The sequence below is a fragment of the Gadus chalcogrammus genome, chromosome 15 (genome assembly GCF_026213295.1).
Source record: "Gadus chalcogrammus isolate NIFS_2021 chromosome 15, NIFS_Gcha_1.0, whole genome shotgun sequence".
NCBI lineage: Eukaryota > Metazoa > Chordata > Actinopteri > Gadiformes > Gadidae > Gadus > Gadus chalcogrammus.
Genome location: NC_079426.1, coordinates 15,027,737 through 15,053,626, shown reverse-complemented (window position 1 = coordinate 15,053,626; position 25,890 = coordinate 15,027,737). Strand labels below are relative to the sequence as shown.

The 25,890-nt window shown below is 42.3% G+C and overlaps 1 protein-coding gene across 1 annotated transcript; it reads left to right on the top strand.

Moving 5' to 3' along the window:
* Positions 1-2,666: 2,666 nt before the first annotated feature.
* On the top strand, positions 2,667-24,853 carry valopa (vertebrate ancient long opsin a). Its single transcript, XM_056609732.1, has 5 exons — positions 2,667-3,575; positions 6,351-6,561; positions 16,616-16,733; positions 17,551-17,784; positions 22,069-24,853. Exons 1-5 carry the CDS (start codon positions 3,200-3,202, stop codon positions 22,303-22,305), a joined length of 1,176 nt encoding a protein of 391 aa, XP_056465707.1. The 5' UTR covers positions 2,667-3,199; the 3' UTR covers positions 22,306-24,853.
* The last annotated feature ends 1,037 nt before the right edge of the window (positions 24,854-25,890 follow it).

Sequence of the window (25,890 nt, the reverse complement as noted above, 5' to 3'; positions counted from 1 at the left end):
ACAATTCCTGCAGAGGTGAGCCTGAAAGTTCAGAAACAAAAAAATGATCGAATCAAATCTGAAATTAGTTTGTTGAGTTGGCGCCCTCTTTGGCTATAGTAATAATAATAATAATAAATTAAATTTATATAGCGCTTAATATGGTACTCTAAGACGCTTACTTGCTATGAGGACCGCAAAACACACTACAGCCTATAATTCTCCCGTGGGATCCATGCCTCTTGCCGCTGCTGTTCAGAAGTTTGATCAACAGATATTTGATCCCAACAGCCTTCCAGTGAGGAGGCTGGATGGATCAGTCCTTTTTCATTCCGATTGAAGGGGCTGCATGTTCAGGGAGAAGTCAGTCAGTCAGTTTAGAGGATAGGCTAGGTGAGGGATCGGGGTGCTGGGGACCATGAGAGTTTTTGTTTGACAGGTGGCAGAGGGTGAATACACTAGTCCTGGGAACATCAATGGGCTCCTGCTGGTACCCCACTAGCATGTTGAATGGATGTGCACTGAGTGTGAGCGAGCTATACCCTCTGAACCGCTTAAACCCAAGCCTTTTTGAAGTGAGAAATTAGATGCATGTTTCTCCAACTGTGTGCGTCCAACTGAGGGATTTAACAGACGGAGCAATGCATTAAACTTCCTACAAGGCAAAGAAAAAAGGATGTTCTGTCGTTCTCTGCTTTCAAGATCAGGGTCAGTCTTCCGATACTTAACATTAAAACAAATATCTCAAATCTCTTGGCCCAAAAAATTAAAAGCCGTTCAAACGGTTCCAAACAGCCAATAACTTTGGACTGTTTGCCCGAGCTAAGCAGAAGGTTGGGCACTTTTAAACCGTCTGCCAGACCAAGGCGGTCAGGAGGTATGGAACCATCGCAGGCGATAAATCTCAATCTAAGTGGATGACCGCTGAGGTGTGACAGGTTGGCTTCCAGAAGAGGGAACCCGATCAAAGAAGGGGAGGAACGGAGGGAGAAGGGCCTGTGTTTCACCTCCAAAGAACAAGATATCTTCATCTGTAATGATCCAGATACATCATCTATACAGTATATATATATATATATATATATATATATATATATATATATATATATATATATATAAACACAGCTTTATCAACTTTTTTTTTTTCAGATATCTTTCTCAATTTGAGTTTTTTGTGAGTAAAACTTCTTATTTTTTCTGGTTAAGAAAGGCCTGTTAAACCCTGAATTTTTTTAGTCCCTAGTGTTCCATAAAGTGGCAAACAACAATAAGAACATCAAACACATCTTTTGAACTGATTAAAGTTTCTTCAAGCTGCTCTATTTTAATAGTGTAAAATATGAACTCCTAATAGACTCTTTCACAGAGACTCATTATGGGTCTGCTTCTTATATGCACCTGGGCTCTGGAACTACATTTACCTTCCCTGGATTGGAATACTTCAGTGCCCTGAACATAGAAAGATGCCTACGATGACGCCTCAGAGAAAAGGGTATATAGGACAAGCACACGTGCCACTCATGACACTAATGATGGATCTGCTCCTCTTATGTACGAGAGAACAGAGTACACTACACTAGCTTTACTACAAGTTCCCTGGTGCATAACATGAGGAGACCCATAATTAGTCTTATGAGCGACACTCTTGTGCGTCCTAGGATGACAGCTTTGTCAGGTTCATTGGTGTTAGTGATGGACACTTCCTTAGGCATTCCACATCACATTTAGAGACACATTCGATCCCTTGATACTGGTAATGGTGTAAACTAAGGTTTAAACGAACGTAAACCGGTTCAGGTACAAATAGCGTAGTCAAGATAATCCACCTACCTCATGGTGGCCGATAGACATGTTTGAAACTGCTTATTATTGTTATTTAAAATAAGTTCTGCTAAAAGCCTGAAAATAGAAAGACAGAGGATTTATTTTCTCTAAACCCATCAGAGCCAAAGTTATCCGGGCCAGAAGCAACATACGGAGGCACTGTGTTTGCATAGCCACAGCAGAAAACACTAGATATCGTGCAGTATGTCTGTGGTTATTAAACACCTGACCAGTAATATCAAAGCGTCGTTAATTTTGGAGAGGTGGAACATGAAGCAGATAAAAAACGTCTTGCTGAACTATAGGAGCATTATGTTCTCTAGTCATGGTTGGAACAAAGTCTTAGCTATGCTTAGAGCTCGAAACAACTTTTGATGTATTTCTTTGTCATACTGTTATTAATACATTTATAATCCCCTTTAGATTTCAAACATGTTTAATTGTGTCATGTTTCTTACTTTTGTTTTATATAACTGAATCCATTTCTTCTAGAGTAACAATAGGTTCAACTGCTTTTTATTGCAAAATGGAAGCCAGCTCTAGTTGAAATACTCGAATAGTAAGCCTATTATCAAACAATAGAGAACCTTTCATTGCTGCACAATAACATTACATTCCTGCTCCATACTAACTCATTAATGGGACACAAGAGATTCAGCGCAAACCAAAGATGAAATACAAAGTTGCAATTTTGTGTACTTTATGGATTTATAACTAATCACGATGAAGCGTGTGTGGTTCAGTGAAAGCAAAACAATAACGAACCACGGCCAGTAACACATGATATGTTTTTAATTGAATCGGAGCGCGGAGACCTTGTTGTCCGGGCATCAGCGTGAACGAGGCTCGGAGGGGGGGGGGAACGGGAGGACGCACGCGCCTCGCTCTTCCTCGAGGGCAGAGGGATGCTCGAGCGGCTGCGACTCTAAGGCTGTGTATATAAGAGCTTCCAAGATGCCACTAAACAGTCGTTTGTTCTGTTGCAGATATCGCTTTTCGAGACTTCGTTTCGGTCCGCCGCACCAAAGAAGGCTTTACTCTCTAGGTTTCGCGTTTAGTTTCCCCACGCTAAGATCTAAAGATCTGGACTGAGAAAGAAGAAGAAACGCGGTGGGTCTGCGGACTCCCGGGTCCACCATGCGCTTCATGAGACGCCCGACTCCAAGCGAGGAAGTTATCCAGACAAAAAAAGTCCTACTTGCAAGAGTGTCACTTTTTTAAAACATAGACTTTAACCTGAAGCGTAATGCTACGGCTTTGTTATGCAGGAGTCTGCTAAAATGAGAAACATGAAACAAGTAGCCCTAATTGCAGGTGCGTTTATGGTTCATTTCTTGAGGGTTTGAACTTCATTTAGGTGACTCAGGCAAAGTCCAGAGCGTCTGGATAATGAACAATGGATACCGTGAGTCTTTCAGTGAACGGCGTTTCCTACACCGAAGCGCCCAAGATCTACGAGGCGGCCGACCTGCCGGACGACCCGTTCACCGGGCCCATCAAGTCCCTGGCTCCGTGGAACTTCACCTTCCTGGCTGTGCTCATGTTCGTGGTCAGCTCGCTGAGTCTGAGCGAGAACTTCCTGGTCATGTTCGTCACCTTTAAGTTCAAACAGCTCAGACAACCGTTGAATTATATCATCGTCAATTTAGCCATCGCCGACTTTCTCGTTTCGCTCACCGGCGGACTTATAAGTTTCCTGACCAACGCTCGCGGGTATTTCTTCCTCGGGACCTGGGCGTGCGTGTTGGAGGGCTTCGCCGTTACTTTCTTTGGTAAGTTGATGGAGTTTTCTGTATAGATTTTCAAATGAGCGTGCTGTTTGTGTGTGTTACTGCTGTCAGCCTACTTATTTGTTGAAGCCCCTGTTGGTGTCATCATCAGGGCCGTTGAACATGAAAGAAAAGTAAAGCATCTCGACTAACACCATATATTATCCAGCGTTAGGACAACTTCTGCATACTAGATTGTAACTTCGATCGCAGCCTGACGTCAATTCTCTGTCCATTAATTAGACGTTTGGGAATGGTCTAATGGCATTTTTCAAACCGTGCGCTTGGGTTGCAGGAAGATTATATTTATTTGACAGGGACTGAATACATTTTATTTTGTGTGAATGCATAGCCCTAACATGTATAGGCTGTGGCAGATCAGAGAGAGCGAGTGGAGTGGTAAGGATTATTTGATGACAAGTGGTGCATAAAGGGGTCTACCACATGGTTTGGCGCGTGTTCTCAATGTATGCTCATGCCGAATGTGTGAGAGCAGCATGGGCAAAGAGAAACACCACCAATTAACCATTTTGCAAGGGTGAATTATCCATGCATCCCGTATGGAGCAGCATTTATGCATATCCCAAAAAACAGTTGATTGAGTAGAGCCTATTTTGGCCCTTTATTAAATTGAAAGCGATGATAAGGTTGGACTGCACATATAGTAGGCTATAGTATTAGCCTGGCTATTGCCAGACCAAGCTCCATCGTAGATTGCAGCATGTTGGTCTGAGGAAGCTGCTGTCATTTTCTTTAGCACAAGAGGCGTGATCAATGGGCCTAGTTCAAATGACTCAGTACGCAATTGGCTGCTTGCCGTCGATACTCTGTCGCAAAAACGTATCGAAACTAGTAAGAAAGGTTGCCATATCTCCGTGTGGTTAATTAAAATGTGGTTATATGCTATAGATCCTATAGTATCTGTGGTGTAAAGGCTGGGACGAATTCTTAATTATAAATATTATAAACACTTTATGTTGAAAGTATGGACGTCGCGATTTCCGTTGAAACGATGGCGCGGTGATTATTCTTCAAAACGAGAGCTGGTTAATTGTGAAAAATGAATTAAACTGTAATCAGACAACTCGGTTATATGCTATAGACCCTAGGGTATCTGTTGTAGAAAGGCTGGGACGAATTTCGAATTATAAATATGTAGGTTGAAAGTATAGACGTCGCGATTCCCATTGAAATGATGGCGCGTTATTATTCATCAAAACGAGAGCTAGTAAATTGTGAAAAAGGAATTAAACTGTAATCAGACAACGCGGTTATATGCTATAGACTCTAGAGTATCTGTGGTATAAAGGCTGGGACGAATTTTGAATTATAAATATGTACAATCCATAACGCTAGCTCTCTGGCTCATAGGCATAGCTCAGCAGACTGAGCTATGCCTATACCTCCCGTTGCCAAGTCGTAGCAAGAGTCCTTCCTATTTATAAGAAAAACTTTATATTTGGATTTTAAAACGCATGAAAATATAAATGAATTATCTCAATTTCTTTTCTTTGGCAAGTGACCATGGTATAAGCGGGATAATGCCCTTCGAGGTGTCTACTGCACTACTTTTTGAGGGAGATGAACTCAAACAGAGTATACATTTAATAAGCATGCAATACGAATAATAAAAGCTTAATTATGAAAGTATTTGAATTGTTTTATTGTGTTGGCAAGCAAGAAGTAGAATAAATGGGATAATCAATCTTATTAAAAGGGTTTGTGCAACCAACCGCACAACAAGACATGATTGCGGCTCTTGTCGCACTGTCTCTTTCTGCAAACGACATGCGCGTAGAGCGGGGAGTGACGTTGAGTGACGTAGACTGATAATCCTTCTACGGAGTGGCGAATTCACGCCCCTTACGGTAGAGCCAATGGGACCTATGAGATTGAAAAATATGAATGGGTTTCAATGGAGAGAAAGTAATTTTCTTCTGGTCCTAGTCTCAATATGCCCGGATTACACATACGTTGTTTGTGGATTTAAATGATCATTTTTCATGTCAAGAGTTTGACCATTTATTGTGCAATTGTTCTGTTAAAGGCTGTAGCGAAAACACAATGAGAAGACTACACGACTCGTATGTGACGTCACGCTCCATGCGACTGGTGTGGACAAGACAGACAATCTCCCCATCGGCATAACTTAAACTCTCCACATGCCCCGATTTACAATGGTTTTCATCTCTTTCGATTCTTTTATCCTCCCTTTGAAAAAAATCGGAGCAGAGAGATCGCCATGTCTGTACCGGAGTTCCAAGTGAGGGTGGTGACGTATATCATTCGCGTCGAGAGCAGCGAAGAGCTGTAGTTCACAAAGCGGCCTCACACAAAACCTAACCTTATCAAACTTCTTCGCGTTTCTTTGAATGGAAATTTTTAATTTAAATCCACAAACAACATATGTGTAATCCAGGGCATATAACGACAGGGACCAGAAAATAATTACCTTCTCTCCATTGAAACCGATTCATATTTTTCGATCTCATAGGTCCCATGGGCACTACCGGAAGGGGCGTGACTTCGCCACTCTATAGGTAGTAGACCGTGATGGGGTTTTCAAATTGGCAACTCATTGCTTGCAATTATTCAATGCTGCTGACAACATGCCAGCCAGCATACCGCTACGCCGTCCACCCTTTGGGGCAGAGACCGGGGTTGGTCAGTCCAATAAACATTATGTGGTTTACTGATAACATTCTTCACGCTTCGCACAAGTCCAACCCAAAGTGGCAGAGACAACCATCCCAGCATCCCGTCTTGTCTCTCTTCCAGGGATCGTTGCCCTTTGGTCCCTGGCCGTGCTGTCGTTCGAGCGCTTCTTTGTGATCTGCCGCCCCCTGGGGAATGTGCGTCTGCGGGGCAAGCACTCGATGCTGGGCCTCCTCTTCGTCTGGACGTTCTCCTTCGTATGGACCTTCCCGCCCGTGCTGGGCTGGAACAGCTACACTGTCAGCAAGATTGGAACCACCTGCGAGCCGAACTGGTAAGCAGGGGGACACAGTGGGAGGCGCTGATTTTAGGGGTGAGTGGGAAACTATCTAACTTTCCATCTTTCGCGTGTGATCACAAAGTGGGCCACCTTGGATTGAAGGGGAATTTGGAGAAAAAAACGGCGCTGTTTCATTTCAAGGTTGTCATGAATCAAAGCTGTGACCTGTTTGTGGAACGAAACCTTGGTTTCACACACAGAGCCACATGGATACATGGCACAAACACACACACACACACATGCACACTCAAACATACTCATTCACAAATGCACCCAAGCACAAACAATGCAATAGATCGAGACACATTCTTCTTCCTCTCTGTTTAAGCTGTGTTCTAACACCAATGGTGTAAAAGGGCCTTGTATATATTTTTAAGTATCTCAAGAATCATGTCAGCGTTGACCTTGGCCTAAGGGTGCATTCTGGGAAATGCCATTGAACCGCCAACAACCACAGATAAAGGAGAAAGAGGGTTATTGTGGCTGGTGGTTATAGGAGGGGACCCAGGTGCTGTCGTTCAGTTAAGGAGAGCTATTGCACAGATGAAACACAATGGGGGAAACCGGTTGAGACATCAGCATTAGGGAAGAGGAAGCTGGTGGATTGTATGGATGACCCAGTCTGCCTCTGGCTACACTACACACCGCTTGGCTACTGTCACCAATCATTTAGCCATCATTGACTCCTCGGCAGGTTCTGCAAACAAAACTGGTGTTCCGGGAGGGGGAGACAGGGGGAGAGAGTTACAATGAGCCTAGCCACACAAAGAACTGTCTGTGACTGTTGCTGATCCAATTAGAATTTGTCCTTTCATGCCGGTCGAAGCGTCCATATGCCGTCTGTGCAGAAGGTAACCGGAGGGCAGGTGAAGAGGGCAACAGCAGAGGCACATCTCCCTTTTGTGGAAGCTTTGAAAGGGTGAAACATGTGAGGGACAGAACGAGTGACATCCAGTAATAATAATTAGGAAGGGGCCGCGATTGATATACGGTCTCACCCCCAGGGTTTCCTATTTGCATCCTCTTCAAATCCAATCCATCACATTTGACCTGCTGATTAACGTTATTGTCACATTTGAAAGAGCATGTTGATCGCACACTAACATGCATGCGTGTGTGTGTGTGTGTGTGTGTGTGTGTGTGTCTGTGTGTGTGTGTGTGTGTGTGTGTGTGTGTGTGTGTGTGTGTGTGTGTGTGTGTGTGTGTGTGTGTGTGTGTGTGTGTGTGTGTGTGTGTGTGTGTGTGTGTGTGTGGAGTAGATGGGGTAGATTAACACTTGTTTTATTTAGAAGTTTATTGAGCAGGGACAAATACATTGTACATTGTTTCATACAAAATATAAAATAGATGCCATGCATGCAGGTTTCTAGTCAAGACTAATTTGCAACCTCTTTCCCTGGTTAGGCCTTTACTAAAAGTTACACATGAATAAAAATACAGAAGACATCATATACAGGAGACATGAAGACAAAAACAAGGACAATGATTGCGTGTGCGGACACGCGCGCCCATGTGCGTGCGTGTCAATGTTCACAGGGTTTATTCAGTTTCAACCATTGTTTTACTTGTGTGTTAAAAACCTTGAGCTCTGTCAATGTTTTGATTTCTGATGGTAGTGTATTCCACAGTTTAGTGCCTATTGCTACAAACGATGATTGTCCGAATGTGGTTTTGCGCTTCGCTGTTCTACAATTTCCGCTCGTTGCACCCCTAGTTCTAATTCTACTGTTCAGTTTGTTTATCAATTGGCAGAGTATTTCTGGAGCAAGGTTGTTCACACAATTGAAAATTTGTTTTAAAAATGAAAAGCTAACAAAGCTGTCAAATCCCAGTAAATTGTGTTTCTTTCAAATTTGGCAATGATGCCATCTAGTAGGTTTCTGATCCATTGTTTTAAGTGCCTGTTTGTATAATGGTTTTATTGGTGTCATTGTTGTTTGGTTGGCTTGACCCCTAACGGTTATACAATATGGGAAAATATCATCTGGCATGCATAAATTGTTGTGCTGCCTTGAGAGGTATATATTTTCTTATAAGGCGAAAGCAATTTAAGTTGGTCTTGACAGTCTTGCATAGCTTCTTAACATTTCTGTTTAAATTAAGCTGGGAGTCTAAAATAATACAATTTGAACTCATCTACTTCGCATCAATCTTAACTCTGGAATTTTCATTGGCTTTTCTTTTAATTGAAAAGCACATTGACAGTGTCTTTTTATAATTTTAAGTCAAATGATTGTTTCTGAGCCACTGGGATACACCAGACATCTCTTCTGACAGAGTTTTGGCTGCCAACTGAGTCGTTTTTGCAGACACAAATACCACGCTGTCGTCTGCATCCATTTGGCATCTGGCTTTTTTACAACTGTCTGGTAAATCATTAATATATAAGCTAAAAAGTAAAGGGCCTAAAATAGAACCCTGTGGAATTCCCATTGAACAAGTCTGTACAGTTGACAGGGTAGAATTTGATCTAACTAGAGCTGTCCCAAACGATTATTTTTCAAACGATTAATCTAGCGATTATTTTTTCGATTAGTCGACAAATCTAACGACTAAATTTACGATTCATCTAATGATTATTTTTTCAGTTACCGATTATTTCACATTACTTCATCAATGTAACTTTTCACACAATATGGATATCAAAACATTTGTTGTTAAAATATCAACATTTATTAAACATTTCTTTAACATGCCACTTTTTTGTGCAATAACATTGTGCAAACACAGCACTTAAATTGTGCAAACTGCAAAATAGTGCTTTTTGATGCCATATGTAGTATCTAACAAATGAACAAAATAAGTCAATCAGGAGGAATATACCAAATATAAAAATACTCCCTCTCTCATTGTGCAAACTGAAAAATAATGCACTGCCACCTCAGAGACCCAACTTCGAAAAGGATTTATGTAATTTAAATTGTCAACTTGTAGTGTGTGTTTACTACTTAGAACTTGTTGATAGATCGTGGAATTTCGACAGTCAACTGCTAGACTAGAACTACATAACATGACAAAAGTTCTCTTACTATTTAGAACTGGTTGCTAGATCATGGAATTTCGACAGTCAACAGCTAGACTAGAATTACATAACATGACAAAAGTTCTCTTTTCACCAGAGTATAAAATCCGAACCCGACAAAGTCTATTCATAATATTGTAATGACCACGGAAGAGGCAGTGAATGAAGTGATTAGACAGCTTATTAGATACCTAATAAACCATTGGAACATGCAAGACCGGTCACCATAGCAACGCTGGTAAACAAACCCTCGGAGCTCGGCTTTTGGCCGAGTTTTATACCACCAGCCTCTGTACTCCTGCTACTGCTTGCCGCCGCCATTGTTATGAATATAAACGATTGGCGACTATCGTTCTGGTGCATATTTACCGCCACGACTGGAGTGAGTGGGGGGGGGGGGGAGGCGACGCGTCGACGCAAATTATCCATGTCGACGAATTTTTGAAGTCGATTACGTCGACTAGTCGTCCCAGCTCTAGATCTAACCCAGTGCTCTCTATGTTTAAGATATGATCAGAACAAAGCAATTGGCTCATCTGAGAAATTAAATGTTTTGAGTTTATTAAGGAGAATTTCATGGTACAGTGTCAAAGGCTTTTTTCAAATCCAAGAATACTGCCACCACTACATTACCCTCATCTAACAACTGTTTTATAGTTTCTGTGAGGTAGCAGTTTGTCAACTCTGTTGAGTACCTTGCTCTTAACCCAAATTGTTTGGGGTGCAGTAGATGTTTATTTATTTATCAAGTAATCAACAAGTTGTTTAGCAACTTCCTGCACATTAACATCCCCACCCGTTCCCTTCGATCCTCCTCCTCCATCCACCTCTCTGTGCCCCCTGCCCGCCTCAGCACTATGGGGGGCAGAGCCTTCAGTCGCTCTGCTCCCCAGCTCTGGAACTCTCTACCACCCGACCTCCGAAACTGTGACTCTCTCCCCATTTTCAAAGCACAACTAAAAACCCACCTGTTTCGGACTGCCTACTCTCTCTAACCTCCATGCTTCCTGCCATTCTGCCCTATGTATTTTAACTTATTATGTTGTCCTTTCTATGTCTATTTTATCACGTTTTTTGTATATTTCATTGTGTGTTTTATTGTGTGTGATGTACAGTGTCCTTGAGTGACTTGAAAGGCGCTTTTCTAAATAAAATGCATTATTATTATTATTATTAACTGTTTTCTCAAGAACTTTTGAGAGTGCAGGCAAGATAGAAATCGGCCTATAATTAAAAACCAGGTCAGGTGAACCAGACTTGTGAATGGGAGTTAGAATTGCCTTTTTCCAGGGCTCAGGAAATGCATTACTTCTGATGGAGCAGTTGACAACATGAGTCACTGGCACTTGGACAACAGAACTGTGTTTTTTAATAATTAAAGTATCCAATCCAAACTAATCCTTAGCCTTAGATTGCCGTAACTCCTTAATAACATTACCAATCTCACTTTGATTTACCTCTTTAATATGAAAAGAAGTTGAGAGATCTCTCTGTATATCATCAAACTCCATTGGTCGAAATTTAGTTGCCAGTTCCCTAACTGATTTAGTGAAAAATGTATTAAATTCATTTGCAATTTCCAATCCATCATTATTAACTGGTTTTTGCCATACACAACTCCTTTGTTACCTAATTTCTTTAACCTTTGAACATAAGTGTGTCTGAATTAATTCTGGTTACCAATGACTGTTTAAGTGCAAGATCCCTTTTCTTCATTAGTCGGTGAATATCCTTATTTAACCACGGTAAAACCCTGGGACGACGTGGCTTTCTCAATTTCTGAGTGTATTTCTGGATCAGATTAGTAAATATTTTCATCATTGTATCACAACAGGGGTTAACATTGTGAGATTGTATAGCACCATCCCAAGAAATATTCCGTAAGTCGTTTTCAAATTGTGTTGTTTTGATCTTTGGAATACCTACAAACTCTGGTTTACCATTGCACCAGGATTTTAGAACTTTTTTGGTTAGTTTTCTAACTATTAAAACCATATTGTGGTCAGACAGGCCTGTGATTAAATTGTATGTCTTTGTCACTCCCTCAATTCTATTTGTAAAGACCAAGTCAATGAGGGTTTTGCTGACTTTAGTTAGTCTCGTTGGTCCTTTGATCATTTGCTGAAAATTATGCTTTGAAGAGATTGTTTTTAATTTTTGCTTGCTGCCTTTGTGCAACCAGTTTATATTATAGTCTCCCAAAAATATAGTTTCACAACATTATAGCAATACACTCCAAAGGTGTGTCCAGATTAATTTCCATACATTTAAAACTCTCTCCTTTATAAATCATTGCTCCACCCCCCCTACCAATCAATCTATCTTTCCTAAAGCATACATAACCTGGTACATCAATCATATGTGTTGGGATATTACAGTTAAGCCAAGTTTCAGTCAAACATAAATAATCTAGATTGGAGTCTGTTAATAGGTGTTGAACCTGATCTTGTTTTGAAATAATACTTCAAATGTTCAAGTGTCCTCCTACAATTCCCTTTGGTTTGGTCTTTGCATCCCATATGACCTTTGCATGATTTACAGTCTGGAAGAATCTAAATTGTCTCTGTTTACCTTCAGCGCGACCACTGTGTTTGCAGGATTCACTGATTGCATGTTTCACTGCATATTTCCTCCATGTTGTCGTGTGTTGGTATGAGCAAGATGGTTCTGACACTGTTGGTAAACTAAAGTCGGCAGCATGATGAGTGGAATCCTGGGTGTGCTGTTGTGGGTCAGGCAGCAGTTTCAAATGAAGCAGGTCCGTGGGTTCCTTCTCTCCTGTGGAAACCTGCTGCACCTGCATTGTTTCAGCTTTGTCCAATGTTCCCTGATGATTGATTGATTTTCTGGGTGAGAAGTGAAGTCACTGTTGGCTCTTGGTAGATCAGCAAACGACTCCATGGGGAAAAAGTCCATTGGTTCTGTTCCTCCGGTGTTGACATGACGCACCAGCGTTGTTTCAGCTGTGTCCAGTTGCACATTCTGAACAGGGCTTAAATTTGTTGCTGGACCAGGGTTCAGCTGGATATCCCCACTTAGTAGCTGCAAAACCAAGAGAGTGCTGTAAGCATGCCATTTGCTCCTCTTCGTGATTTGTTTACTGCCTTTTCATTGCTGTATAACTTAAATTTTGGTGTGTTATTCAGAGGAGTAGGAAGTCCAGAGGTAGATGACTGATTTCTAGCCAAACAAAGACCTTGAACAGGTGGAGCAATCAGAAGCCACAGGCAAAGTAACAGTGTCCAAACACATCCATTTTCTCTGTACCTGTTTATGTGAATCTTGGCTTGGATTCAGGTTTTTCTTTGAGGTAGAGCATTTTTGTTGAAACACATTGGTTAAAACTGTTAGAAACTGATTAAAAAAGTAAGGAGAGGTGTGGAGCCTAACAAACCACACCTGCTCTTGGCCGCGATTTTTTCTGATCCCCAACTGGACTTACTGTTCATCTTGTTTTTACATGCACACACAGACTCACCAGTTCCCCTTTTCCCGGGGAAGATGGATAATACAATTTGATCTATTTTGGTTGTACATAGGTTGTCATGGTAATTACATGATTAGATTTCATCATTCCCCCTGGACCTTTAATAGTGTCTGTGGGGTTTGCCACAGTTGTTAAAAGAGGCGCCTTGGTTAAGAGGTTGACTGATAGTAGGGATGGGCGGTATGGCCTAAAATCCATATTGCAATATACATTGCAACCTATTGCGATAACGATATATATCACGATATATAAATCATAATAGAACCATTTCAGAACAGGTTACATAGACTCTAAGGAAAGCCAAACTGCTAAATGTATAAAACAAAAGAAAGAAACTTAGTAGGCCTATGTCGTTTTGAGAACATTTATTGTGCAAAACTGTAATCATACAACATAATGTTGTAGCTGCAGAGACTTTAACAAAGAAAAAAATCTTCTGTGTAATGACGTATACTTCTCTTAATTAAATTAAAACTGGTGGTGTCTTGTTAATATAGAAACGGATACTGTGAATTAGGGAAATATGTATTAGGCATGGCTATTTTAAATAAAGAAAAATCTTCCAAGTGTGTGCACAGATACTTGATATTAAAACATAAAAGTGCAAAGTGAACGCATACAATTTTAAAATGAACATGAAATGAGGGCAATCAACAGCTCCTCCGTTTCGCTTTCAGCCATATTTGCTTAGATGACGATGATGCGTTGAAGCCGGTTGCAGCTCATGGCTCTTTAAATTTTGCGGGTCGTGGATGATCCGTTGCAGCCGGTTGCAACTCGTGGCTCTTTAAATTTTGCGGGTCGCGGATGATGCGATGCAGACGGTTGCAGCTCGTAGCTCTACCCATGACCCGCTCTTTATATTTCGCGGGTCATGGTCAGGTTTGCAAAATAAGACCCGTGCAGGACTCTGGCACTGGCACACTAACCGCAGGTCGGAAGAACGAGTCAATAGTTTGCGAATTGTTCAAATACACATAGCAGGTTGTGAAATCTTTCTCCTTCTCACAGAGATGTTTGCGCTCGCTCGATATTTAATCTCTAGGACCCTCCCCCTCCACACATTGGCCACTAAGAGTGGCCATTCCCTATCCTTCTCACACTCATTGGCCTGCTACAGATTCCGGATTCGTTGACGCACCCCTTACCCGTTTAACGTGTAAAAATAAATCTTAGGCGTCCTCTACCCCTATAGTATAACACTACGGTGTGATGAAACGTTATTTTAATCCTTTATGGTATCGTTACGTCTGGATAGGTATGACTTGGAGAGTGGTTAATGTTCAACACATGTTTTTTTATTAGAGCAGGGGTCGGCAACCCTAGGCACGCGTGCCACCACCTTAAAAGAAAATATATATATTTTTTTATAATTATTATTAAAAATGTCACAGCACAATGTGGCAGCATGATCATTACTACCGATTTTTTTAACCTATGTTGTGAGTAATAGAGAAGAAAATATTTAAAATATTGTTGCAAGTGGCCTGTATGCATCGCCTTCACATGGTTTTACAAAGCTGTACATTTCTTAAAGATATTGATGTGGATGGTTCCAGCATTCTCATATGTTCTCGTTTTTTACATTTCTCACGGTGCAAATATGTTTCTGAAAATTGTGTTTTAAGATGGGACATATGTAATTATAATTTGTAAACCGTTGTTGCAAATATAACAACGAAAAAAATAATTAAAATGTTGATGCATGATTGTGGACTATATGGAAATAGTAAAATTCCAGGTCTTCCAAATGTTTTTGGTCGCTGTGTCATAATTCAGCTTAATTTTTCATATATTGTTGCTTAAGGCACACCCATTAACGAGAAAATGTCAAACTGGCACTGCATGTTGAAAAGGTTGCTGACCCCTGATTTAGAGAAACAAGGTTGCACTCTGGAGGTGGTTCATGAAGAATCTCTCGTGGCTGCTAGAGAAAGTGTCATGCACACAGGTACAAGGCCATAGGCCAACAGAAAATCTAATACAAGGCAAGATATTTACAACACAAAACATTAGAATGTCGGCATCTCTAAATGGACCGCGCCTTCAATTTCTGTGCCAAAGCTCATTGGGTCAATGGAGGGCTATACTAAAAGGAGAGCATCACTTTCTTGTATTTCACACCATTTCGATTTCTTTTCTGAAGAATTTTGGTCTACAATGGATGATGTTCTGTGGTTTATCCCTGGCCAGGATCGGATACTTCTGTTGTGTGTCCCGTTTTATGGTTACGCCATTTACAAACCATTAATGTTCCCGGGGAACATTTATTTTCATGAATGGATTGTTTTGTGGCTGGGTTATTTGGAAGAGGGGACACCAAATTGTTAAGTCAAGTAAAAGTTGAATGTTTGATTTTTCCTCCCTTTCTATCCGTTTTTTATCTTGAACAAGGAGCTGATAGTGTTGTATATTCGAGAGATGACGTTTGTGGTGGGAAATAAACTGAAAACAGTTCAGAAATGAATTTACTTGAATAAGCCCACATTTTCTAACCCTATCGCCAGAATAATGCGTTGAAGGTTTTTTCATTAAGTGGAGAATTTCCTTCTGAAAAAAAGATCTCTGATGTAGCCTACATTGAAAAAGTAATTCAAAGTCTGACATGCATTTTAAGCTGCCCCACTCCCAGTCAGGTCCACAACTATAAAAAACTCTTCTCAGGTATACAATGACTATACACAATGCCTTTGTGTATAGAGCCTCCATGCAAAACGGAGATGAACGTTCACAATAGTTTGTAAAATGTCCCATCTGTGCTGAATAATCGGTTGAACTCTAACTCATTTAATCCAACTCAATTGATGTGCAACACAATTGAGCTCCTCTTTCTAACCAGCTAAAGGCCATAATTGCCAGAAATAGCCTCTCCGGTCCAGAGCTGTACTGTAGGAATCACGGGTTCTATAAACCGGCTTTCAGCCCTTGAAGGAGCTGTTGATGAGGAATGTGCTTGCTTTCTGGGGCTGAAGCAAAGAGATCTGAGGACCACATCGTCTCACGACATGTGTTGCGTGTGGCATGGTGGAACAGTGGTTAGAAGTTACATCACCGATGGCCTGGGTTGGAGACCTTTCTTTGTGGAGTTTGTCGGTTCCTCCCTTGTTAAGGTGGGTTTCCTCCTGGTGAGTCAGTTTCGTCCCACACCCTGAAGACACACATGTTGGGTTCATACTCCTGCTTTGGCACTTGACCAAGGCAGCAGCTGTAGACCTGCAGTGGGTCGCCAGGTCTGCAGTATGAAGAGCTGCCCGCTGCTCCGAGTGCTGTAGCTAGTGCAGGGTCAAATGCAGAGCACTACTACATGTGAAATCATCATTAAATTATAATTGAACTAAAAAGGTTCAAATACACACAATATTACAAAGAGAGTTTTATCACTTGTCTTTATGCTGTAGTGCGTGTGTCTCTCCATCTGTCGAATACTCCAAATTCACTGCACATTGTGATACCGTCAATGATGCAGTTGACCATAAATGACCATTGCATTGAAGCGCAATTATGTTTTTCTGCTCCCCCCTTCCCCGCCCCCCTAACAGGTACTCAACCAACATGGTGGATCACAGCTACATCATCACTTTCTTCGTCACATGCTTCATTCTGCCTCTAGGAGTGATCATTTTCTGCTACGGCAAGCTCCTACAAAAGCTCAAGAAGGTCAGTCCACAACATTTTTAGGCTATTGCTTATAACTATTACAGAGATAAATGAGGTATTTTCAACATGGGCCTCTATAGTTCAAAGTGAAGCCCTTTTTTTGGCCAGTTCAAGTCTAGTTTAAGGTTGATAAAGTGTAACCCTATTTTAATTGGTGTAACTCTGAACAAAACAACTTGTATAGATGAAATGTCAGTCACAGAGAACTATGTTCTCTGAACAAGGGTTTTCAAAGTCAAAGTCACCAACTGGTGACAAACAGTGTTAGTTTTGCTGCTGGCATGTTTTAAGTGGTTCTTGTTCAAGATGTTATCTATCACCTCAAACAAATGTTAGAGATGCTGGACCACGTTTCATCTTGATGTTGTCCCGATTCAGAAAGCGCTCGCAAAACAATGTTTTGTTGACCTCAACTGTTATGGCAAAAGCATGACAATAGAATACACAGTAGCAATGACAGACTCTAATTCACCCCCATTTATTACAACAGACTATCTTTCTATCGACTATTTACTACGAAGTATATACATTTATTGCAGACACGATTTATCTTAAGCGACCGAAGCAAATTCAGTTGCAGTATAATGAACCCTTTTTGTTCATTATACTGTGTCATCGATGGACAATCACAGGTGTCGCTCATAACTCTAATCACGGGACTGCTCCTATGCACCAGGGCACGGGTAGTAGGCTCAACTAGTAAAGGTTAGTCTCCTCACCGTGCCCTTACATTGAAGCAGGTATGGTAGGCCACAGAAATCGGGATGGAGCCCACCCTTCCCTGTCCCACCCGCCTGTGTCCCGCCTTCCCCCCCAGGTGTCCCATGGCCGCCTGGCCACGGCCCGGAAGCCGGAGCGGCAGGTGACGCGCATGGTGGTGGTGATGATCGTGGCGTTCATGGTGGGCTGGACGCCGTACGCCGCCTTCTCCATCGTGGTGACGGCGTGCCCCACCATCCAGCTGGACCCCCGCGTGGGCGCCATCCCCGCCTTCTTCTCCAAGACGGCGGCCGTCTACAACCCTGTCATCTACGTCTACATGAACAAACAGGTAGCTGTGGCCCGGGGGCCCGCGCGGCGCTCTGTGCTTGTGTGTGTGCTGTGTCCCTGTGTATGCGGCGGGTCTGTGCGGGTGGGTGTAGCTGTGTGTGTACGAGGGGGATTGCCTGTATGGGGGTGTGTGTGGCAAATGTCATCCACGAGTAAATGAACCTGTAGCCTTGGGGTTAGTTGTTTTCTCTCTCTTTAGTTGTATGTACGTTTGTACCTGTGTGTGTGTGTGTGTGTGTGTGTGTGTGTGTGTGTGTGTGTGTGTGTGTGTGTGTGTGTGTGTGTGTGTGTGTGTGTGTGTGTGTGTGTGTGTGTGTGTGTGTGTGTGTGTGTGTGTGTGTGTGTGTGTGTGTGTCAGAGACAGTGGAGGGAGTCTGTGTCCTACATCCTGAAAAAAGAAGGACTGGAATGAGGTGGGAGGGTGAGGATGCTGTGTGGCCTTAACCCCTGGCTCCACAGCTGGTCTCGTGATGTCTGTTCATTAAAGTATGGAAATGTGCTTTGCCCCTTGTCCATGACACCATTTGCTGCCTGGCTGGAAACACTGTGTGGATCGGTGCACACGTACACACCAGTGTACGTGTGCACCTAGTTTACACGAGTGTGCCGGATAGAGAGGGCGAGACAAATGCTGACCCAAGGGAGGCACGGTACCACTGTTTGTACGGAACACATTAAAAGGCCTGTATGGAAGGTGTCGGTTGATGGATTTTCTTTTACGGTAGTTGCTGAGTTTTAGGTTGTTTCTCAATAATGCATGGTGTATGAATAAATGAAATGTGAAATCCAGAGAGTACAATTGTCCAAGCCTGGTGCTTTAATAATATATTAGATCCCTCTAGTTTGCTGCGGAGGTTTGGAGATTGTAACCGAATTGGTGCTCACGGTCTGGTTCGATAATTACTGTGCATTATTTGAGCTTGTTGGCTTGTTCAACGTTAGGACGCCAAATTACTCTGAACATTTTAATTGGGGGAGTTGAGTGCCCCGACAGAATCACCTGCAGTTCAGATTATGCTGAAATACAACCGTGAAATGTTTTACCTCCAAACCAAATAATGCTTAAATAAGTTCAAGGCATTAGAAACGGGCACGCTATTGAAACAGGCTTTGTCAACGCAAAACAGCATATGGGACAAAGTCATGTAGTTTCCTCTTTAAAACCACATTAAGGGTCTATAAAAGACTTAAGTACAAATACTGTGGATTTGGAACGTATTTAATCTCCCCACTGTGTACTAGTGGCGCTCACTATTTATCCCCGAAGGCTCCCAGATGTCCTTATTAAGGAGCAAATGGAATTCAGACTTAAAACAGGCATTAGGATGTCTAGACAACACTTAATTGACAGGGGAAGTCCCATGTCCAGGTACAGTGTCCTTGAGAAGACATCCTAAAACAAGGGCACTTCTGCTTTGAAGCGCTGCCACATAGACCCTGACCCACATGGTAGAAACACACAGACACTCGCACACATGCACTCACACAAGCATGTCTCAAGGACGATGCAACACTACTAGAGAGCACAGCGCTATCGTGTCGACGCGTGTATTTCAGCCGGTTTGAACACTGCTCCCCGGTTGTGAGGCGTGTGTGCATTGCAAGGCTCCCTGTTTTATTCATGAGCATCCATTATAGGCTTCCCAGGGTTTGCAGTCACCAAGCTGTCAGAGTTGGTTATCAGAATATAGCGAGAGCCCCGCACATCCCACGGGAGGGTAGAACAGGGTCACAGGGCTGCCGCTGCTTGTTCTATTTCCTCTTTATTGGACATGTGTGTGAGGAGTGGGTGCCATGTGAATGGTACCCAATCCATTGACTTCAGCGCCGCTGAGTCCATTTAAACAATAAGGGCAGCGGGAGGGAGGAAGATCTTGGGCTTCTAAGCGTGGTCAGAGCTGGCCCAACTACTTACCACAGACAAAGGACGTAAATTCTCTCTTTCTTTCTTTTTTTTCAGTCTCCTCTTATCTTTCCAGCATCTCTATCCAGTGCGCCGCTTCACGTTCTCTACGCTGATGGAGTTATAAGTATAGGGCTGTCAAGTCCTGGTCGATTGGTCTCTTGGTTCATTGAAATGCCTTTCTTTAATCAAAATTTCATTGATCAGACAATCGCTGGTGTTACAGTCACAAGGAGAAAAACGCTTCTTAATCCATGATTTTTCTGGGGCGGGAGGGACATAGTCGTACTCTGACCAAGAGCGGATCCGAAACCCACATGACATCCTCCTAACAGCACCTCCCTGATATTTTGGGTACCAGCCAGAGTAGATGGAACCATGGACAATTTAGTTAATCTACAGATAACGTGCAGATTGTTTTTTATTTTTATTGCATCCAATCGATTGGTCGAAGTGTTGGCCGACTTCTAATCGACCAAGATTTTCTTTGGTTGACTCCAGCCCAGTTATGTACCAAGGCTGGGGGTGGGCGGGAGGGGGTTATTCTGCATGCTGCGATTGTCCCGAGGGTTTCCATGTTGTTTTGCTGCCCGCCTCCCACCACATATCTCGGTACTGTTGTTGTTTACTCCAGAGAGTCTAGCTGAGCACACCCAAGCACACACACACAAACACAAACAAACACACACACACAGCAGGACATCTACCTGGTGTCACACTGATGCCAGCAGGACAGGAGCCCAGATGGAAATATGAGGTCTGCTCCTGAAAAAATGTATTTGGGTCAATTCTGTATTTGCTTCAGGGAGGAGGCTAGGAGCTGCAGAATAATGCTGTGAGATCTGCTGGTGCCTTGCTCAATTTGCTGGGAAGGCTCAGCGGAAGACGTACTGCTAATCTGGGGCAGGGCTGAATGGCTCTGCATTCACCTGGTGCCAGAGTTTTTCCTGCTTACCTCAGAAGAGCAACCCATGCATATTTTCCACTTCTACTAACATGCTTAGTTTAAAAGTAATTTGCATACTTCTGTATGCACAGAGGAGTCGACTACTGATGTGTTTCTCTTTGTTTGTATTAAGTTAAAGTAAGGATTTTATGTCTTTTGGCATTCCTCATTGTTCTGCCTAAGTCTATTTTTTTCTACGAAATCCATTTGAACCATTTGACCAATAGATTTCCTTTAAAAGGAAAGTGTGACAGACACAGAACCAGGGCTCTCATTTATCAACGTTGTGTACAAAGAAATCTGCGTACACCATGTGTTTTTGACAAAGCTTTGAATTGATAAATTGGTTCAATTTGTTCTGTTCAGATAATGCTTTTTAACCAACTTGTAGAAATACAATTTCCTGTAAGTAATGAGAATTGTAATGGTAAAATTGGCGAAGTCCTATTCCTCAAGTAGGCCTGTACAACAATTGAATCAATAAGATTGATAATTGCCCATTTATTAGATAATTTGAATATGCTGAATCTTAAGTTGTGTTTGTGTCTGGGTGTGTGCCTGGATTTGCGCGCGTGTTGCGTGTGATTGAATTAACATTGTATCAAATGAGAGCAGAGAGAGAGCAATGTGACGGGAGGTGGTGGGGACTGGCGGGACACAATTGCAAACCACTCTGGCTTATTTTTTAGCTTTGATCGTAAGTGTTACAAGAAACGTCCTACTTTCATAATAACTTATATCGCACTCTGTGATAAATGTATTTTCTATAGTTATCATTTGCATTTTACCGTCCACATCCATTTAATTAATCAACAATTGAATAGTCTATTTCCATTTTGGTCATATTCATTCACACATTTCCCATGACGTTTAATGACCATTAACGGTCATATATAACGTCATTAGGCGTGAATATATGGTAATGAGCTAAGCCGGGCATGAGCATATAGGATTTAGAACGAGTAGCGATTAATATATCAAGGGTAGTTGTGCAAGCATAAGAACTCCTCATGAACGCCAACTTTTTAGTGCGTACGAACATTCCTAGTTTAGGGATTAAGAACTTCTTATACAAAACGTTGATAAATGGGGGCCCAGATTTGGTCAATGCCTATTTTGGAAGTGTTGTTATGCAATTGTGTGGCATTTCTAGAATGCTGTTTTTCTTGGCGATCTGAGACAAGTAGTTTTTTATGTGTTATTGGCTTCATTGCAGCAAACCAGCAGTAAGGTTCTTAATCAGAAATATTGGTGGTCAGGTCATCCTAGCCTTATAATAGTAGAATATTTTGATTCAAACAGTTAGAAAAAAAGACTACACTTGATATCTTTGTTCTGTTTTTTCTACATGATAAATTGTCGGGCATTTGTCTAACAACATCATCATTTCAGAGCGTTAGATGTTAATGTTCCCAATGTTCCTTCTCTCATTCCAGTTCAGGAAATGCCTCATCCAGCTGTTTACCGGCAAGGGAACCATCCCGGAGAACAACATCAACCAGACATCGGAGCGGCCCGGCTTCACCGCCGAGAGCCAGACTGGAGAGATGTCGGCAATCGCTGCCCAAATCCCGGTGGGGGGCCGGGCCGGGTCCTCGGGCGAAGACCCCCCCAGCCCCTGCAGCTCTTTCGCCCAGCTGCCCATCCCGGAGAACAAAGTGTGCCCTATGTAGCGGTCATCCCCACGGGACACCTGCATCCGTGTGTCTTATGTGTGTGCCCCCCTCCATTGTTAACCCCATTGTTGCCCCTGCCTTGCCGATGTTCCCTCTGAACTGCCCCCGCCCAAGCTAGCCGCCACAAGTTGTACACTACACTGTTAGCCTAGTCCGCCTAGTCGTACCTGTAGCCTGTCATCGTTAGCAGAGAGCCGCGCAATGGTAACGAGTGGCGAGGGGTTTCTTTAAGTCAGGGAATAAGGTTGGGGGAAAGCTGGCTTCAGGCTCACCCTGCCCACTATCCCCTAACACCCATCAGAGACTCTTAACGGCTGGGCTGCGTGTTGAGAATTGAGTTTATGTACGCACCCACACACGCACAAAGGAAACATAGATAAGCTTTGATTCAGCCTGCCAACAATGTTAATGGCTTGTCCTACTTGATGTGTGGGTACGGGGGGCGTGTGGGGTGTAGGGGAAACCGCTTTAAACAGAAGGATTTAAGGATCTATCAACAAAATTCCAGGGATAACCGGGCCTCTTCTGGGTTCTGTGTTTGCGTAATTCCAGATAAGATTTGAGTAACAATCATTATCAAACAATAATGTGGGGCAAAGCCCCGTTTATTAGCGAGTGTGGAAAAAAGGTGACAGACACACGGCAGAGCAGGTGTTACATGCCCACATGTCAGAGTTCTTCATTGAGTGTGTGACACGATGGCTGGTCTATACTGTATGCCTCGATTATTCTATGCACCACCGGTGTGCAACCTCACCAGGTGAGGCTGCTTTAACCAAGCATAAACCACACACTACACGAGGAAGGATGGTTGTCCAGAGGCAGCCACTGTAAATAGTTGCCTGCCAGCATGAGTAAGAGAGAGGGAGACAGAGTACAGTTCCTTGTTGTAAGGGCTCAGCTCTCCCTGCCCAGCATCAGCCTGCAGTTATCTAGTGTTCTTCAAATGTCTTCAACCACACTTTTATCTCACCATGTCTTCTCTTTTGAAAAATCCGCCCCGTCCCCTGGCCTTCACAATGGCAGTGGCAGAGGGAGGCATTGTTTTGCTATGCTCTTTCAGTATCCCCTGCCTCGTCAGAGTTTGCTTATACATCTCAGCAGAGCGCCAAGGCGGAAGGAGGTCACTTTGTGAATCTGGAATGAGGCGATGAGATCTGGAAATGTCCTTTACCTGACTGTGTGCTCTATGTGCTCCCTGGATGTCTGTGTGCACACAAGACTCCTTGTCAAATCCTCTATACGCGGTGATTGGAAAATGTTTTGAATATGTAACACTGTTGTTTCTGCGTTATACCAAGACCCCCTCCAACTGTGTGCGAATCTAGGGATATTTTGATGTGTAACTATTGGATCTTGCAAGTACGTGTGTTCTGGGGAGATGTCTGATCAGGCCGGTTTCGCTCACAGAGTTAGTCAACTTAGTAATGGATTTCTGTGTTCTTGCCGTGCTGAAATATGTCTGTGTAGCATGTGTTGTCTTCTTTTAAAAAAAAAACTGTTTTCTTGTAGACCCTCACCTCAATCCAACTGCTACCATTTTGGATCCCAGGTTTAAAGAAATGTATATTAAGTAATTGGTTGATTGAATTATTATCCAATTGGTTCATTTAGAAACAAATGGTTTGTCAGTTGCCATAAAAGGGTTAGATGATGCAAAATGTATCTATGATGGAGACTTAAATATGTCTTGTATATCAACTAGAAATAGAACAGCATGACAAACAGTCAGCCAACCTGCGAGTAGATACATTATTGTATTCTCCCAATATTACTTTTTAAAGGAAAACAGAAAGTGGTCAAAAGTTAAGGTTACAGCTTTTAGCCATTCTAATCATAGTACAGGACATGCAGAAAATAACCGAATAGCACTTTGGTGTCCCAAATAACATTTCCATACAGTGTTACTGTCCATAAATGTACCCATTATCCAAAACCCAAATGCACAGTGCACTTACAAACACGCATACACAAAGCAGACTCGCACGCACACACGCACACACGCACACGCACACGCGCGCGCACGCACGCATGCACACACACACACAATGAAGCTTAAGTCAGGGGGAGAGTGGTAAAGGAGTGTAGAAAGATTACAGATTGCACTGCATGTTGATAAGTGGAGGCAGAAAATCCAATATGTATAGATAGGTAGAGTTCCCATAATTCTCCCATTCCTTTCCCTGCATATCAACTTCCTCTGAAAACTGGTTGATGTGCTGTACTTACAAAGGCATGTTGAGAATTGTTCTGCTGTACGTTTTATGTATGTTTTGTTGTTTTTTCTTTGTGTAAGGAGTATTTCTTATCATGAGATTTATTTACAGTTCCTAAATGCACGCTGGTAATGATGACCATGTCAGTATTAAAGTATACATGTATAGATATATTTTTAAAAAAACAATTGTGCTCTGTGATTTCCTTATGGAGTTGGAGAGTTGGATCCAGACCTAGCAGTGTTAATTGAGCTAATGTGTAGCCCTCACAACATATATTAACATCGGAGGAGGGGAGCTAATGTGTAGCCCTCACAAAATATATTAACATCAGGGGAGGTGAGCTAATGTGTAGCCTTCACAATGTGTGTGTGTGTGTATATATATATATATATATATATATATATACACACCAGGGGAGGGTTGTCCATTCATTTTGCAAGTTTAATATTCTGGTAACACACAATTATGTTCGGGACAAATTTTACCCATTTAAAGTTTATGTATCATAAATATTATCCAGGTCTTTTCTGGTACATAGAGCTCTGTTGACAGGACCTTGGGAAAGCACATATGTAGAATGGGGGAAAATAGGACCCTGGGAACATAGGAACGTCTACCTGATCCCTCTGTATTGAAAATATGTTAACGTTAGGGGGAGGGGTGACCATCGACCGAACATGGGACCAGTGTATAGAGCTGAAGCAGGGCTGTCCGCGTTCACAATCACGTGTGATTGTGAACGGTGCTCATGCCCTCCCATACGGTCTCCCGATCAATACCCGGCCCAGTCACATGGTGTATGTTCAGCCTTGTTGAGGGCGCCACTCAGACATGCATCACAAGAGATCGAGTGGTCTGTACATTTACGTCACAATATCAGCCTTGACTGGAGAGCATATTTGTGTTGTCTACATTACTTTATAACTTTGTTTCTGTTGCACTGAGTTTGTGAGGCTAAATAAACATTATTGCATTTTGTATTTCAGCTCCTGATCAGGATTTGTACTGCTACACTAATGCATTGACAGGCCCTATTTTACAAAACACACAGTCACACACACACACACACACACCCCCATACATACAAACAAACAAAGTACCACACGCATGTATGTTTTGATAGTCTTGATATGGACTACTTTGATATCCTGTAATTCTAAAATAAACAAATTCTACATAGGACTATACTTAGTCCATAACCTAAGTATATATTTTCCATTTGATAACTTTTTAACTAAAATGTTAATTTCATTCAGTTAGCATTGCAAACAACATAAAACAGAAATTCACACTTCATCGCTCAGCCTTCAAAATGATCGGATGGATTAACTAGAGCTGAATCTAGGGGTCATAACAAGTACAA

Excerpts from the sequence above, each read along its gene's own strand:
- valopa (XM_056609732.1), top strand. The coding sequence starts at position 3,200 with ATGGATACCGTGAGTCTTTCAGTGAACGGCGTTTCCTACACCGAAGCG. Across the intron at positions 3,576-6,350 it reads CTTCGCCGTTACTTTCTTTG|GGATCGTTGCCCTTTGGTCC; the intron begins GTAAGTTGATGG and ends TCTCTCTTCCAG. Across the intron at positions 17,785-22,068 it reads ACGTCTACATGAACAAACAG|TTCAGGAAATGCCTCATCCA; the intron begins GTAGCTGTGGCC and ends CTCTCATTCCAG.